Source organism: Bos grunniens, chromosome 14 (genome assembly GCF_055505025.1).
Source record: "Bos grunniens cultivar Pamir isolate PY7600 chromosome 14, Bosgru_T2T1.0, whole genome shotgun sequence".
NCBI classification, from domain to species: Eukaryota; Metazoa; Chordata; class Mammalia; order Artiodactyla; family Bovidae; genus Bos; species Bos grunniens.
This window is the reverse complement of record NC_141178.1, coordinates 83,240,465-83,255,981: the sequence shown is the minus strand read 5'-3', so window position 1 is coordinate 83,255,981 and position 15,517 is coordinate 83,240,465. Positions and strand designations below refer to the sequence as shown.

Genomic DNA, 15,517 nt, shown 5'->3' with positions numbered 1-15,517 from the left:
AGCTGTCCTGAGACTGTGTATCTCAACAGCAAGTTTTTGGAAGGAGAACAGACCAGGGGCCAGCTAAAGCTGCCCACTTTGAAGAGCCAGCAGCTGCTCAGATGAGGCAGGACAGGATGCACACAGTAGGTCTTCTTTATGGCATGGACGATGCCCGCATTTGGCCTGTGTTCAGATGTGACGACAGAGAAGTCTTCTGTCTCAACCCAATCCGGCAGAGGGGCCTGGTCTGACCTGGTCTCGTATGAAGCTGCGTGTTCTACACCGGAGACCACCACGGCCGTATTTGAGAGCGCCAGGCCAGCTCTGGGAGCTGGGGGCTGCCTCACATCACCTGAACAGTCTCCCTGGCTGATCTCACCCCTCCTGTGGCTTCTTCACACCCACCCACCCGGTTAGACACAAGCTGCCCCGTATCTCCTCCTGGCGGCAGCGGACACAGCAGACAGCAGGCCACACTCCATTGGCAGAAATGCCCTGCCCACCTTGACTGGGCCCCTGTGGCCCCTTGGTGCCGTTGCCAGCTGTCTTGAGCCCTGCTCCCTTCTGCCATCTTGTCTGCTTCCTCCCTGTACCTACTGGAACCCAGCCCCTCTTCTGGACACTCTCTCCCTGGACTCATCTTCCTGAGTACACGCTCAGCAGTGACTCCTGCCAGTCCCTTTCCCTGGCAGGGCAAGCTCAAGGCCTCATCTGTGTACCCCTGACCTCCCTCCCACAGCGGCCCAGCTTCCAGACCTCGGCCCAGCCCACAGCTCTGGCCCCTGATGGTTCTCGGGAGCCTCCGCCAAGGATTCGTTTAGCCAAGGTTTTGTCCTCGCATTCCCTGAGCAGACACTGGCCCTGCACACTTGACTTGGGATTCATTCCTTAGCTGCCCCTCCTGTCTCTGCTGGGGTTTGAAGGCCAGGAATGCTCCCCAGAGCAGGTGTCTGTACGCTTGGCTCCCGCAGGCAGGGAATCCTGGATGAGGAGCCACACCTGCTCCGGGAGAGGTAGGGGAGGGGAGCGGTGACACCTGACCCGCACGTGAACAAAGCCGAGTGACTGAGGGTAGCAGTGGAGCAAAACCGCTGTGCGGGGTGAGCTGGACTCTGGGAAGGCAGTGTGCAGCCCGCCCGGGGAAGTGGGGCCTGCCTGCGGCTCAGGCCGAGCAAGGTCCATCTCGGGTTGAGGGGCATGGGGACAGCAGAAGGCCAGCTCGAGCAGCCTTCAGGGAACGTGGACTTCGTGCCGCCAGCTGCCATCAGGCACATGGTGTGGCCTGTGTGTCGGAAGCACACCTAGCGGCGGGCAGAGGCTTGGTGGGGGTGAGCTGTCAGCCGAGCACAGAAGGCCTCGGGGAGGGGGCCCGGGCGGGGAGCGGGTGGGGCAGGATGGACGAGGGCGGAGGGGACACGAGTCTCTGGCCTAGGGGGGGGCATTGGACGCTGACAGGGCTTACGTGGGAGCGGCAGGGGCGGCATAGGCCATGACGAGGTGCCTGTGGGTGTGGGGGTGCTGGCTTAGAGCGGGCGTCTCTTCAGAGATGCTGGGGTACTGGCACCGGTTAATGGACCAGGTTAATGGCGTGGCAGGTAGGAGCTGGGGAAGCCCTGGGGGAGGGGTCTCAAGCCAAGTGGACAGCAGGTCCTATGAGCGAAGGCTGGTCGTGAGTGTCCACTGGGCCGGGGGCTCAGGAGGGTTCAGGGCCGCGGAGGGACCCCTCTGTGAGGAGGGCGGGGATAAGGGCAGCTGGCTGACGGCGGGTGCACAAGTCAGAGCCGGGGCGGCAGGGGTAGGCTCTGGAGCGGGGACAGAGAGAGCCACAGGAGGCTACGCAGGACCAGCTGGGGCTGAGGCCACAGAGGGGCAGGGTCTGGAGAGACTGCTAGAAGGTGCCAGAGGCAGGCCAGGGGGCCTCAGGGTCTCCATTCTGCTTCATCCTAGGGGCCCTGGTCTGCAGGTGTCTGGGGAGAGGCGTGCAGTGCCACCTGTCAGGTGCCCGCTGATGGGCTCCTGGGGGCCTGTCAGAGCCAGAGGAGCAGGACAGTCCTGCTTGGGGGGGTCAGTGATCCGTGCCGCTGCCCCTCAGGCCCGGGGCGGGGGACAGTGAGGTCTCACAGGACCTTCTGTCACGCCAGGCAGGTCCCAGGCATGGGTGGTAGACAGCATGTGATCTGGGAGCCCCGGGTCCCGTCCATCAGCCGGGCCTCCTGGCACAGTGCTCAGGACGTGGCTCGGAAGGCTGCGAGGAGGTGGAGGCATGGAGAAGCTGCTGCCCTCACCCTCCGCCAGAGCCAGGCCCGGCTAGCAATGCCTGTCCGGCTCCTGCCTGTCCAGGTTCTGCTCGCCGCCTCACTCTGCCGATGCCCAGACCCCTCCCTGCCTCGGGGAGGAAGTGGCAGTGACGAGAGTGAGGAAGGGAACACAGAGCGCAAAGGGTCCCATTTATTGGTATTTTACAGACAGCAGAATGAGAGGAAGGCACCCTCCAGACCTGGACTGTTCCCTCCTCTCTGCCCTCAAGGGCTCAGCGCAGGGACGAGACCCTTACCCCGCAGGTCCCCCAGAGGGCAGCACTCCAGTGGGGGGTTGGGGAGGCTGTACGCCGAGCCAGGGAGCAGGGACAGGAGGGGAGACGTGCACCTCACCTCGTGGCTCCATCACTCGCCCCTGAGGCCTGGTGTTGTCCCCAGGCCCTGGAGTGGGCTGGCAGACAGGGCTCATGCAACACTGGGTGGGCAGGAGGGGGCACGGAAACCCAGCCCCGCTGCCCTGTGGCGGGGTGGGACGGCTGGAAGGGGCCATGCTGGCCGCGGCGGGTCCAGGACAGAAGTGTCTGCGGTGTACACATGGGAGGGTCGGGGGACTCCCTGTCCCAGGCAGCACACGGGAACGAGAGAGGGGAGCTGAGAGGAGCTGCCACGCCAGGGCAGGGACCAGGCCGGGCATGCCACCTGCGGGGCCCCACGTGAGCGGGCTCAGGCTACTCCTTGGCGCGGCCAATGATGGTGAGAATGTACAGGAAGATGTTGATGATGTCCGTGTAGAGGTTCAGCGCAGCAAACACATACTCCTCTGGGCTCAGGGACAGCTGCTTGTTCCCCAGCAGCAGCTGAGTGTCCACTGCCAGGAACTGGGGGTGACAGAGTGGCCGTGTCGAGGGACAAGCCCCCCGCCCAGCACCCCGCCTAGCCCCCCGCCTGGGCCACGGCCCCGTCACTCACACAGGTGAACAGCAGAGCGCCCAGCGAGGCGTACACGATCTCCAGGACGCGGCTCCGGATGAAGATGCAGAGGATGGCAAACAGGATGAGCACCACCACGCTCACCAGGAGCACGCCCACACAGGACGTGAAGTCGTAGCGGGTCTGCGGGCACAGATGCGCGCAGGGGGCACTGGCGGCCGCCGCCCCAGGGCGCCTCTGGGCCCCGGGGGTCGGCAGCCCTGCCCCGGGGGGCCCCTCACCTGCATGGAGAAGATGACCACTGTGAAGCAGACGGTCGTGGTGATGCCTACGGCCATGATGACTGCCTCGGTGTTGTAGAAGCTGGCGATCATGCCCACCATGTAGGACAGGCTGACAGTCAGGATCGACTGTGGGGAGATGGCATGTCAGCATCCAGAGCCACGGCCCCTCCCACCCCACCCCACCCCCTCTGTTGCTCCAAAGCCTGAGACATGGGGTGCTGAGGGAGGGCCCTGGGAGTTACCAGCGCAACAAGGTTCCAGGGGTGCTTCCGCCGGAAGTCACCACAGCAGCTGAGGACAATGAGGGAGACGAAGAAGATGGCATAGGAAACGTAGTAGGTCCAGACGTTCTCCCGGACAAAGCCCTTCACCTCCCCGACAAAGGTGAACACAGCCACGGTGGACAGGGTCACGGACAGCTGCAGGGTCAGCACCAGGAACACCTGGGGAGGGAGGCGGCTCAGAGCCCCGCCAGCACAGCTGCCCACACCCCCAGCCCCCGAGGCCCACCTTGCGGATGAAGGCCTGGCGGATGCTCTTGTCGTCCCAGTTGGTGGCAGGGAAGTCCTGGTTGTCATAGTAGGATGGGGGCCCCTCCTCGTGATAGTTCCCATGATGAGGTGCTGAGGAGCAGGACGGGCAGTCAGCGCCCCTCACTCATGTGGGAGCCCCTGCCCTCGCCCTGCCCTGCCCCGATACTCACAGCCAGGGTCCTGTGCTGGGAAGGCCTGTGGCTGTCCGTAGGGGTTGGGGGGAAAGGGGCTCTGCGGATATGGCCCCTGAGGGTATCCCCCTGGGGGGTAGGGGCCCTGGGGGTATCCCCCTGGGGGGTAGGGGCCCTGGGGGTAGCCCCCAGGGGGGTAGGGGCCCTGCGGGTAACCACCTTGGGGGTAGGGGCTGGGGCCCTGGGGATACCCTGGCTGGCCATAGGGGGATGGCTGGAACGGGGCCTGTGGGTAAGGGGCCCCTGGGTAGGGTGCCATGGAGGGCTGGGGCCCTCCCGGATATCCAGGGTTGGGGGGAGGATAGCTGTCCCCAGACACCAAGAAACTCTTTTCATGGGACATGGCCTCAGCTTCTGTGGTCTCCCCCTAGAGGACAGAGAGAGAACAGTTAGCCTGCCGCGACAGAAGCCAGCCAGGCGCCCCACCTGCTGCCGGGAACCAGGATGGAAGGAGGGGGATTATGACCCCTGCCCCAGGGCAGCGGGGAGTCCCAAGCTGGGGGCCAGGAGAGGCGGGTGGGGGCCGGGTGGCTGCGCTGGCGGCTTCAGCAGGGACCGCCACAGGCCGACCTCAGAGGGGAGGGGAGGGACGAGGGGGTGACTTTGTCAGTCTCGGGATTCTGGGAGTTCCGCGGTTTCTCAAGCACCTCGAGGGGGCCTGTCACGGCTGCTGGCGTCTCCGGGTCAGAGCTCATCCTGGGTGTCGGCCGGGGGCGCGGTCGGGGAGGTGTGGGGGTGTGCCCGGACCCTCCCCTTCACATCCCGCCCCTTAAGCAGCTTTACGGGGCCAGGGCAGGCGGCTATTTCTATCCCAGGAAATCCGCACGCCATCTGTGACCAACCAGAGCCCTGAGCCCCTCTCCCAGAGCAGGGCCCGACCGTCCCTCGCTCCCGGGTAGGGGCAGCAGGCCTGAATCGGCTGCCGGGCTGCCTGCTGGCGGGGTACGCCAAGAACAGCGGGTTGCGGGGGTGTGTGGGGGATGGAAGAGACCAGAGGGCGCGCAGGGGAACAAAGCGGACGTGGGGGCGAGGCGGGCGGCGGCGGCGGCGGCGGCCAGGGACCCCGCACCGAGGGCGGGGTGGGCCCTCTTGCCCGTTTGGGGGGCGCTCGAGCGGCGGTCCTACTGTCGCCGCAGCGCGCCGCCCCCGCCCGCCTGCCCGCGCGGGGTTCTCCGGCTCCCCGCCCCCGCCGCCGCCGCCGCCGCTACCGCCGCACCCCGCTCCCCGGCCCCTGCGGGCCGCGCGGCGGCCGGACCGGCAGATTGACCCACCGCGACGCCTTTCGGCTGCGCAGGGCTCCCGCGGGGGTGGCAGCGGCCGGCCGGCTGAACCGGTAGACACGCGGCTGTGCTAGGGCCGGGGACTCACCAGTCGCGGGGCGCCTCAGGAAGCTGCGCCCACTGTCTGCTGCGCGGCCGCGGGGTCGGCCACCGCTTCGTCCGCCCTCGCACCCGCAACCGCACCCGCTACGCTCTCGGATCGGCTGGGCCTGCGCCTGCGGCTCAGGAGACGCAGCGAGGCCGTGTGACGGGGCGGGGCCTGGGGCGGTGCCGGCGGCGCGGGGCGGGGCCTGGGGCGGGGCCGAGGGCGGGGCGGGGCCGCGGACGGGTCTCTGCGGGAGGGCGGCGCCTCTCCGGAAAGGATCCTGCCCCATCCCGCCGGCGTGCTGGCGTCTGTCTCGCGCTCCGTCCACCGAGAGTTGGGCTTGGGCTCTGAGAGCTGTAGACCTGGAGGCTGACACCTGGCCTCTCCAATTTGGGTCAGAGAATCGAGAAATTTATTCCTAAATTTGAGATTTGCTGAGTCTTGACTAGCACTCTCCGTCCCTCCTTGACCTTGAAACCCCACTCTCCATTTCATCCAAGTCTATCCCAGATCAAGAGACCTGATTGTATAATTGCTCAGTCCTCTCCAATAAGCTAGTCTAGGTCCCTACTGGCCCATTTATGCTCACTTCACAAACTCACAAACAATAAGGGTGGCGTTCTTAGCCCTGTTTCTCTGCTGAGGGACTGAGGCTTAGAGATGCCCCAGGACCGGAGGTCAATTTAACTTCCCTGGGCTTCAGTGGTCTTGAGAAGAAGCGCTGCCTGCCCCAGTCAGGAACATCCCCTGGGGCGCTGTCACCTGGAGTCCCTGCAGGAGTGCCTCTGCCCCTGGGGCCTAGGAGTCCTACTGTACTTTCTGGACTCCTGGATGGTGGCCTCTTCCAGGCCTGGCAGTGGTTGGGAAAGGCTCTGTCCTGTGCAGGAGGTGTGTTGGTTCCGTGTTGAAAAACTGACCCCAACGTGGGGAAACCCTGATCTGTGCCTTTGCACATGTCCTTGGCATAAATACCCCATCGTGGCTTATTTTGACTGACCACCAGTTTACAAACTGACTCACAAAGATTCCCCCAAATTGAACAATGTTGTCGTCATGATGTGAGTTGTTCCGGCACACTGCCGCCTGGGGTAGATCCTCCACAGTAGGGATAGGTATAATAAGTAAATTATACATTGTGTTAGAAGGCAATGAGTTCCAGTCCTGTTCAGTCACTCAGTCGTGTCCGACTCTTTGCAAGCCCATGAACCGCAGCACACCAGGCCTCCCTGTCCATCACCAACTCCTGGAGTTTATCCAAACTCATGTCCATTGAGTCGGCGATGCCATCCAACCATCTCATCCTCTGTCGTCCCCTTCTCCTCCTGCCCTCAATCTTTCCCAGCACCAGGGTCTTTTCAAATGAGTCAGCTCTTCGCATCAGGTGGCCAAAGTATTGGAGTTTCAGCTTCAATATCAGTCCTTCGAATGAACACCCAGGACTGATCTGCTTTAGGATGGACTGGTTGGATCTCCTTGCAGACCAAGGGACTCTCAAGAGTCTTCTCCAACACCACAGTTCAAAAGCATCAATTATTCTGTACTCAGCTTTCTTTATAGTCCAACTCTCACATCCATATATGACTACTGGAAAAACCATAACCTTGACTAGACGGACCTTTGTGGGCAATGAGTTCCATGAGAACACAAAGCATAGAGCAGGCAGAGGTGACTTCAGGTTTTGTACAACTAGAAGCTAATACAATTTGAGGGCCCTTTTTTAAAGAAAAAAACCTAAAAATGACAAATGTGAAGTTGAGGTCAGGGCTTTAGGAGGGTTCTTGAAGACTTTTAAGTTCAAGTTAAACCTGCCACCAAGAACCTAGTAAGGTGATTTGGGGGGAGGGATGGCCAGGCGGCTCTATGGGAAAGGCTGGTCTAGAAGAAGGAAGGGCCAGTACAAAGGCGTCAGGGAGGGAGGGTCTGCTGCACTGGATGACGGAGCATGGGGGATACAAGAGCATTCAGCCAGCAGGGACTGGGGCCCGGTCAGTCCAGCCTGGCAGGTCTTCCAAAGGACTTTGGCTTCACCGTGGTCCAATCTCATGTTGGTGCGACTTACAAGGCACACCCTGCCCTCTGTTGTGGATGGACGGTGCGATAGGGCAGGAGTGGCAGAGAGAGATTAGTTCAGAAGTCAGAGACGTGATCTAGACGAGAGATGACAGAGGCTCGGACCAGGGTGGGGGCAGCTCAGGGTACAGGCTGGACAGGCCCTCAATACCTTGCAGAAGTAGCAGGGGTTGAAGGGAGTTTTTGTGGCTGAGGGTTAAGTGGGAGGTGGGGGTGGAGAGCACTGTGGGCACAACTCTTCCAGAGGCTGGAAGCCAATGAGTACGGGCACCAGGGAAGGGGCGACTGGATGGCAAGAGGGAGCGTGGGTTCTAAAGGTGCAGCCGGGCAAGAGGCGTGGCAGTGCCATGGGCCGGCAGTGATGGGGATGTACCCCTCCAGGGTCAGGAGCTGAACTGCTCACCCTCGCCAGGTAGGAGGTCGGCCACCTTTGAGTTGTTGAAGGGTGAGTGCAGGTGCAGGCGCCAAGGTTGTTGGGGAGGGTTAAAAGCCAGCCTCAGCCAGACCCAAAGTCTCTGCAGTCGGGGGAGGGAACACAGAGGCCTGAGGTCTTTGAGTTGGGGGCAATGACTCAAGAACCCCGGCGGATTTACCAGGGAGGGTGATTGGCCGTCTTGAGGTTCACAGGGAAGGGCCAGTGGGAGTGGAGGACCTCCAGGGGCCACTCCCCCCATCCTACAGCCAATGGGCTGGGGTGGGACCCACGACTGAGACAGACGGACCGGTGGGCGGAGGGCCTGGTGGGCGGGGCGGGGGCGGGGCTGGAACATCCTGCGGGAGGAGCCTGAGGAGGGAAGCACCTGAAAGGCCCAGCACTGCGCTCCTCCCTTCCTGCAACAGTTTCACTTTTGTTTTCCTGTCCCAGGGTGTGGGGAGGAAGTCCTGGCTGAAGGCCCGGGCTGGGGCGGCTCAGGCTGGGGTCAGGAAGTGTAAGTGGGGGGATGTAGGTCGCCTGCATAGTGAAGGGGGCGTCAGGGAACGCTACCAAGGGACCCGGACTGCGTGAGGCGGACTGGTGGGGCTGCTGCCTACCCCCTCGTCTGGCCCCAGGGTGGCGATGGGGGAGGCGGAGGCGGAGGTGGGAGCCGCAGTGGAGCTCAGTGGTCTGCCCACCAGCATCCCAGACGAGCTGCTCACTCTCTACTTCGAGAACCGCCGAAGCTCTGGGGGTGGGCCTGTGGCGAGTTGGCAGAGACTCGGCCGCGGGGGCATCCTCACCTTTGAGGAGCCTGCAGGTAAGGGACCAACGGAAAGGGGCAGCCTGGGCCCCGCTGGCCGCTGGCCCTGACCACACACTCCTCTCGCCCGCAGATGCCGCGAGGGTCCTGGCCTGGCCGGAGCACACTCTGCAGGGGGCTCGGCTGAGCCTGCGGCCAGCCCCACCACGCGCCTCTGCGCGCCTGCTGCTCCAAGGATTGCCTCCTGGCACCACACCCCAGCTACTGGAGCAGTATGTCCAAGCTCTGCTTTGTGCCACCGGGCACCCGGAGCAGCCTTGCCACGCGCTGGCCAGTCCCCGACCAGATCGCGCCCTGGTGCAACTGCCCAAGCCCCTTTCTGAGGCAGGTAAGAGGCGGGATTGGGGCGGCCTGCCTGTTAGGGGAGGCACCCTGTGCTGACTTGGATCCTCCCCACAGAAGCTGGAGTCCTGGAGGTGCACTCCCGGGCCCTGGGCCTGGAGGGGGCTGAGGTCTCCCTGGCCTGGGTGCCCCAGGCCCGGGCAGTGCGTGTGGTAGGAGGCGACCCCCCTGCAGACCTGCTGCTGCTGGAGCTGTACCTGGAGAATGAGCGCCGCAGCGGCGGGGGGCCCCTGGAGGGCATGCACAGCCTTCCAGGGCACCTGGGCACCGTGGTCTCCTTCCAGCACTGGCGTGGTGAGTGGGGCAGGACAGGGAGGTTCCCCACCATGACTTGGAGCCCTGATGACCTGTTCTTTCCCTTCTTCCAAGTGGCCGAGCGGGTGCTGCAGCGGGACCACCGGCTGCAGGGCTCAGAGCTGAAACTTGTCCCTCACTACGATGTCCTGGAGCCTGAGGAGCTTGCTGAGGACGCTGGTGAAGGAAGCTGCCCGGGCGACCTGGGGCCTGGGGCCCCCAGGCACGTTCTCCAGGAGGCAGGAGGACCAGCAAGGGAACAGCATTATGCTGGGGATGTCACACTGGGCTCTGAGGAGGCGCCAGGGCAGTCAGGAGCCTCTCTGAGCACAGGCCCTCAATGGGACAGCTCGTCACTGGCACCGGCTGGGCCAGTCAGCTCAGGGCCCTGGGGGTCTTCAGAAGAGGAGGGACTGGGGAGCCGAAGGACTGTGGGGTCTCCGGACCCAGTGGAGATCGCCATGCGCTCTTCAGAGCAGGTGGCGTCAGTGAGCCAGGGGCCCGCGGGGTCACCGGGGCAGCAGGGCCTGGTGGAGATGGTGCTGGCAATAGAGCCGGGAGCAATGCGCTTCATTCAGCTCTATCATGAGGACCTTCTCACCGGCCTGGGAGATGTGGCCCTCTTCCCACTCGAGGGCTCAGATACGACTGGATTCCGGGTGAGCAGCCCCTGAGGAGTCCTCACCTTTGATCCTCCTCTGCTACTGGGGGCTCTCGGTGCCTTTCCTGTGCCCTAAACTTGCCAACTTCCCCCCACCCCCGCCCCATGGTCCTGCAGCTCTTCGGAGCCCTGGCCCCATGCCGGGCAGCCAAGGAGTTTCTGCAAAGTCTGCTGGGCAGCGTTAGCTGTCACATGCTGAGCCTGAAGCACCCAGGCAGTGCCAGGTTCCTGCTGAGCCCAGAGGGGCAGCACCTTCTCCGGGAGCTGGAGGCACAGTTCCAGTGCGTCTTCAGGACAGAGCATCTGGCTGGGGCCGTCCTGGACATGGACCTGGAAGAGGTGGACACGGAACCTGCCCCGCCCTCCCCTTGTTACCCCTGCCCGGCGCTGCCTCCACCCTTGCTCAGACGCCTTGGGGGGCAGGTGTCCTGGGAGCCCTGACACTCTCTCCCAACAGGTGGGCCCCACTGAGGCCCTGCAGGCCCTCCCTGGCCTCTCCTCCACCCCTTGGCCTCCAGACGATCCGGACCGTGACCAGGAGAACTCAGGCCTGGGTAGGGATCCCTGGGGCCCCAGGACATCCCGCAGCCCTTTCTTGACCTCAGGCTCTGTGCTCCTCTGCACTGTGCCCATCGGCTGAGCGGATACCCTCCAACCCCTGTCTCCATCTTCCTCTCGGCCCCTGACTGCCCCGTCCTGGCTGGGCTTGACCCTTGACCGGGTTCCTCTCCCTGCCCCCCAGAGGAGGTCCGAGAGCTGCTGGCCACTCTGGAGGGCCTGGATGGGGAAGACTGGCTGCCGCTGGAGCTAGGGGAGGAGGAGCCTGAGGGGCAGCCAGAGGAGGAGGTGACAATCCCCAGGTCTGGGGAGGAGCCCTTGGCCCCCAGCACAAGAGAGCCTGGGTGGCTACAGGAGGAAGCTGAGCTACAGCTGGCGCTCTACCGGTCCCTGCAGCCGCAGGGCCAGGCAGCCGAGCAGGAGGAGGCCGAGCTGCAGCAGGCCCTGGCCCTCTCCCTGCTGGAGCCGCCCCCCCTCAGTGGGGAGCAGGAGCTCCTCTGGGGCCAGGGCCCAGGTGGCCGGGCCCAGCTGGAGGTGCACACCTCCTTCGAGCGGGATATGGACGAGCTGGACCGGGCCTTGGAGGCCGCCTTGGAGGTGCACCTCAGGGAGGAGCTGGTGGGGGCCCCGGGCTGTGTGCTGCCCTCGGAGCTGTGCGCCCGCCTGGAGCGGTGCCATGGCGTGAGTGTTGCCCTGCACGGTGGCCACATCGTCCTCCGTGGCTTTGGGGTCCAGCCTACCCACGCGGCCCATCACCTGGCGGCGCTGCTGGCTGGCCCCCGGGATCAGAGCTCAGCCTTTCCCTTGGCGGCTTCCTGCTCCACACGTGAGTCCGCAGCCTGGGAGTGGGCGGGGAGGGCGACCAGCGCCCTGAGCATGGCCTACAGCCTTTCTCCTTCCTGCCTCAGTGCCACAGCAGAGGCCGAAGGAGCCCCTGGGCAGGCTGGAGCGTCTCGCTGAGAGCAGCAGTGAGTTCCAAGCGGTGGTGCAGGCCTTCTGTGACACACTGGACACGGCCCACGGCAGGATCCACGTGGTGCGGGTGAGGCCATTTTGTCTTGCCGCCTCTGGCCTCTGGGCTCCTGGCACATTTTGCTTTGCAGAGCCCATGGCCAGGGAGACAGAAAGCTGTGGAGGTTGGGGGTCCCAGCCTGGGTCCCCATTCTGCCAGTGACAGGTGCCTGCTGCCGCCTCCTCGTGTAGAGCGTGGGGTGCTGGCGCCATCTCGTGGCTTCTCTGAGGATTGCTCCTTCCACAGACTGCACTTCTGGGGGCTCCCCTGCCAGCCATGGGGGTGGCTCCAGCAAGAAGAGGGTTGGTTGGAGCCGCTTCCTGCATTCACTTGTAAAAAGTGGCAGCTCTGAGCATGGTCTCATTGCAGAAAAGGCTGGGAACTACTGGTGGGGGAGCCAGAAGGAAGGAAAAGGAGGCTGAGAAGGAGAGGCTTGCAAGGCAATGGGGTAGACGATGGAGGCAGTGGTGTCCCGAGGGCCGGTGGGGCCAGAAGGAAGGGCTGAGGAGGAGGCTGAGCCAGGCTAGTTGGCTGGCACGCGAGTGTGAGAGCAGTGCCCAGAGACAGGATAACTGAGCACGAGCTGGGCTGCACACTCACGGCCGAGGGGCAGGAATCTGGGGCCAAACGAGAGCTGGGAAGCCAGGCGGCCCCTTGACTCTTGAAGCACTGAGCTGTGGGTGGGTGGGCCTGGGGTGGGGTAGCAGCATCAGCAGCCTGGATCTGGTCAGAAATGCAGAACCCCAGGCCTTCCCCAGCCCTGGCCCAGTCAGCCAGCAGCAGCACCACCGCTGTCCTGGTTCTACTGCTGTTACTCCACGAGGAGGACTCTGCTTCCATTTCTGGACTGAGCAGCCATCACTCCTGCCCTTTGTGGAGGACAGACCTCCTGCACTCGGGCCCCAGGCTCCTCTTGAGGTTCGGCTGGTTGCCTGTGCAACTTCTTCCAGCAGGACCTCTATGACTGACGTCCGCTTGAGTCTTTTCTCCACTTAATTTTAGAGACTGTCTCTTGCCTCCCTCCAGAGATGTGGAGAATGAGCTTCCCTTCCCCCCGTCATTTCTTCCCTCATCCATCTCACATTTGGTCAGTGACATTATTTTTATGTTGGCAAGGTTGACAAACCAACATCATCGTCCAACTGTCATGACACTGCATGCCTGGGCCATGAGTTCAGTTCAGTCGCTCAGTCGTGTCCAACTCTGTGACCCCATGGACTGCAGCACGTCAGGCTTCCCAGTCCATCACCAACTCCCAGAGCTTGCTTAAACTCATGTTTGGGCCTTAGGTTGATCAATATATTATAATAACAAAAAAATATTTACCACTGGACCAGAGAGGGCAAAGGGGAAGGAAAAACCTAGTTATTAAAACCATGTTGCCTGAAAGAGAATATTCTAGGAGTCAAGGGCAAATGGCCATTAATTTCATTTACTCTCTTCGTTTTTCTTTGTGGTGCTTGGCTACTGAGTTTCTCCTGTTGACTCTGTCGCCCTCTTGCATAGATTCCTTTTCTGTTTAGTAGAAGTATCTCCTTGAGTGAGTAGTAAACATCTTGGACTTTTAAATTTATTTTGCCTTTTGCAACTACAATTTGATATTTTTTCAAACAAAGCATGCTATGTATTTATTAAAACATTTCTGTGGACTTAGGCACAGCTGATTCTTCTGTGCCTTAATCTGTCCTTATTTTGTTTGCACCATAAATAGTGTGGCTGGGTATAGCGATTAGGATGAAAATATGTTTTCCTTCAGATCTTTGGAAGACTTAACTCTTTTTCTTTCCTCCTCAAAATTTTTTTGTTCTTGGAAAGGTAAGAAAAAAAACCCAATAAAACCCTTCTGTGGCCTCTTAGCATCCAGTATTAGTGGTGAGAAGCCCAGTATGAGAATGTGAGATTTTTTCCACTTTTGTATATCGACTTTGGTGTGCGTGTGCGTGTGTGTGTGTGTGTGTACTCTTGTAGAGTTTCCTTTCACTTTGAAGGCTGATGTTTTCCCAGCAGGTAGGGGCCATGGGTGTGCCTTTCCCATCATCCTTGGCATTTCTTTCCATCTGAAGATGCCGCCTTCAGCTCAGAGAAACTGTCTTCCATCAAGCCCTTCTTTGCTCCCGTCGCGTCTGGCGTCTTCTTGTGGAGGTCCTCCTACTGAGATCTTAGACCTCCCGACCCCTGTCCCACATCAGTCCTCTCACAGTTCCCAACTCTTTCTTCAGCTCTGCACTCTGAGTCACTTCCTGATCTCTATCTTCATCTTATTATTTAGCCTACCCACTGGATGCAGTTCAGCAATTCCATCCTTAATGTAAGAACACTCTAATTTTCAGCCTGTTTCTTTTTCACAGTAGGTAGTCTTGTTTCATGGATACAATATTCTTTTGCATCCGTCTGAAGTGACTAGAATTTCTTAAGAAACTTTTTGGGTCCCTGAGTTGGCTCCTCCTGGTTGACTACCAGGTCGGTCACCAGGTCTCCCATTACTGGGAAGTCCGGGGTATCTCCTGGCGTTGGGGGTGAAGTTCTGCCCGCAGTGCAGGCACGGGCTCAGCTTCTCTCTGTAGAGGCGTGGCTGTGGGTGCTGGGTTTTGGTTAGTGGATGGGTTGTCCACCTGCAGGCCCCCCGGAAGCCCTCCAGTGCCACTTGGGGCCCTGTGGAGGTGGCAAAGGTCAACCTCATGTGGGCTACTGAGTAGAGCATGGCAGGAGCTGTGAGGTCTCCCCAGGCTCTGAACTCCTCCAAGAGGGCTCCTTGGGGCTCAGCCTTGCTGGGTGGCCCAGAGGCACAAGTAGCCTGGCTCTGACTGATCCCAACCCCCACCCCCGACCCCCTGCCTCAGGTGGAGCGCGTGCTACACCCGCTGCTGCAGCAGCAGTACGAGCTGCACCGGGAGCGCCTGGAGCAGTGCTGTGAGCGGCCGGCCGAGCAGGTCTTGTACCACGGCACAGCGATGCCCACCGTCCCCGACATCTGCGCGCACGGCTTCAACCGCAGCTTCTGCGGCCGCAATGGTGAGACCTGGGTCCCTGCGGGGGCGTGGGCTCTGCTCCCTAGAACCTCCCTTACCGCCCCCCCTCCCCGACCCGGTGCATTGCCTCCCGCAGGTGCGCTCTACGGACAGGGCGTGTACTTCGCCAAGCGCGCCTCCCTGTCGGTGCTGGACCGCTACTCGCCCCCCGATGCTGAGGGCCACAAGGCAGTGTTCGTGGCGCGGGTGCTGACCGGTGACTACGGGCAGGGCCAGCGCGGGCTGCGGGCACCCCCTCCGCGGCCCGCCGGGCACGCGCTCCTGCGTTATGACAGCGCGGTGGACTGCCTCCACCGGCCCAGCATCTTCGTCATCTTCCACGACACCCAGGCGCTACCCACCCACCTCATCACTTGCAAGCACAAGTCCCGGTCTCTCCCCGAAGACGCCCCTGCGCTCCTCAGCACCTCCCCAGCCACCTGGCCCTAGAGGCCCCCCTCGGCCCGGCCTCCCGCTCCCTATTGCCGTGCACAGCCCTACCGCCCCGCCTCCTGTCGTGGTGCTGTGTCCCCCCTTGGGCAGGGTTCCCCCCACCCCGGCTTGGGCCGGGCCGACCACCAGGGGTCAGCAGAGCCTGGGAGGAGGGTGGCCGGGCCAGACCTCGCCCGAGCGCGATTGTGTCGTTTAAATAAACGTGCCTGTGGAGCTCCGGGTCCGACCTCTGTTTTCAGGGTGGCTAGGGGCGGGGCCAAGGCCGAGCCGCCGCGACTGGGGGGCAGAGGCCGACCCGGCGCGCCCCTGAGCGACCCCGCGTCGCCCTAGTGTCACGC

At 62.3% G+C, this 15,517-nt stretch overlaps 2 protein-coding genes across 3 annotated transcripts; one reads left to right on the top strand and one right to left on the bottom strand.

Annotated features, from left to right (window-relative positions):
• Positions 1 to 2,410: 2,410 nt before the first annotated feature.
• Positions 2,411 to 5,700, bottom strand: GRINA (glutamate ionotropic receptor NMDA type subunit associated protein 1). The gene is made up of 7 exons (XM_086337776.1): positions 5,547 to 5,700; positions 4,158 to 4,545; positions 3,965 to 4,077; positions 3,697 to 3,897; positions 3,452 to 3,580; positions 3,210 to 3,353; positions 2,411 to 3,118 (listed from the first exon to the last, which is right to left on the bottom strand). The coding sequence occupies exons 2-7, from the start codon at positions 4,519 to 4,521 to the stop codon at positions 2,969 to 2,971; spliced, it is 1,101 nt and encodes a 366-aa protein (XP_086193902.1). The 5' UTR covers positions 4,522 to 4,545; positions 5,547 to 5,700; the 3' UTR covers positions 2,411 to 2,968.
• Positions 5,701 to 8,376: 2,676 nt separating this feature from the next.
• On the top strand, positions 8,377 to 15,392 carry PARP10 (poly(ADP-ribose) polymerase family member 10). 2 transcript variants are annotated; one of them, XM_086337773.1, is made up of 10 exons: positions 8,377 to 8,848; positions 8,925 to 9,179; positions 9,251 to 9,487; positions 9,563 to 10,146; positions 10,266 to 10,487; positions 10,606 to 10,702; positions 10,891 to 11,532; positions 11,615 to 11,748; positions 14,559 to 14,730; positions 14,824 to 15,392. In XM_086337773.1, the coding sequence occupies exons 1-10, from the start codon at positions 8,671 to 8,673 to the stop codon at positions 15,174 to 15,176; spliced, it is 2,874 nt and encodes a 957-aa protein (XP_086193899.1). In that variant the 5' UTR covers positions 8,377 to 8,670; the 3' UTR covers positions 15,177 to 15,392. The 2 variants fall into 2 exon arrangements, with proteins under 2 accessions (XP_086193899.1, XP_086193900.1); XM_086337774.1 differs by having other exon boundaries at positions 8,460 to 8,848; positions 8,925 to 9,175.
• Positions 15,393 to 15,517: the final 125 nt, after the last annotated feature.

What these genes read in the sequence shown, in the direction of transcription:
- GRINA (XM_086337776.1), bottom strand. Translation starts at nt 4,521, where the DNA reads ATGTCCCATGAAAAGAGTTTCTTGGTGTCTGGGGACAGCTATCCTCCC. An exon ending in CCCAGCACAGGACCCTGGCT is followed by an intron (nt 4,078 to 4,157) that starts GTGAGTATCGGG and finishes CCTGCTCCTCAG; the next exon opens with CACCTCATCATGGGAACTAT. An exon ending in TGGTCATCTTCTCCATGCAG is followed by an intron (nt 3,354 to 3,451) that starts GTGAGGGGCCCC and finishes CTGTGCCCGCAG; the next exon opens with ACCCGCTACGACTTCACGTC.
- PARP10 (XM_086337773.1), top strand. Translation starts at nt 8,671, where the DNA reads ATGGGGGAGGCGGAGGCGGAGGTGGGAGCCGCAGTGGAGCTCAGTGGT. An exon ending in CAAGCCCCTTTCTGAGGCAG is followed by an intron (nt 9,180 to 9,250) that starts GTAAGAGGCGGG and finishes TCCTCCCCACAG; the next exon opens with AAGCTGGAGTCCTGGAGGTG. An exon ending in GCAGGATCCACGTGGTGCGG is followed by an intron (nt 11,749 to 14,558) that starts GTGAGGCCATTT and finishes CCCCTGCCTCAG; the next exon opens with GTGGAGCGCGTGCTACACCC.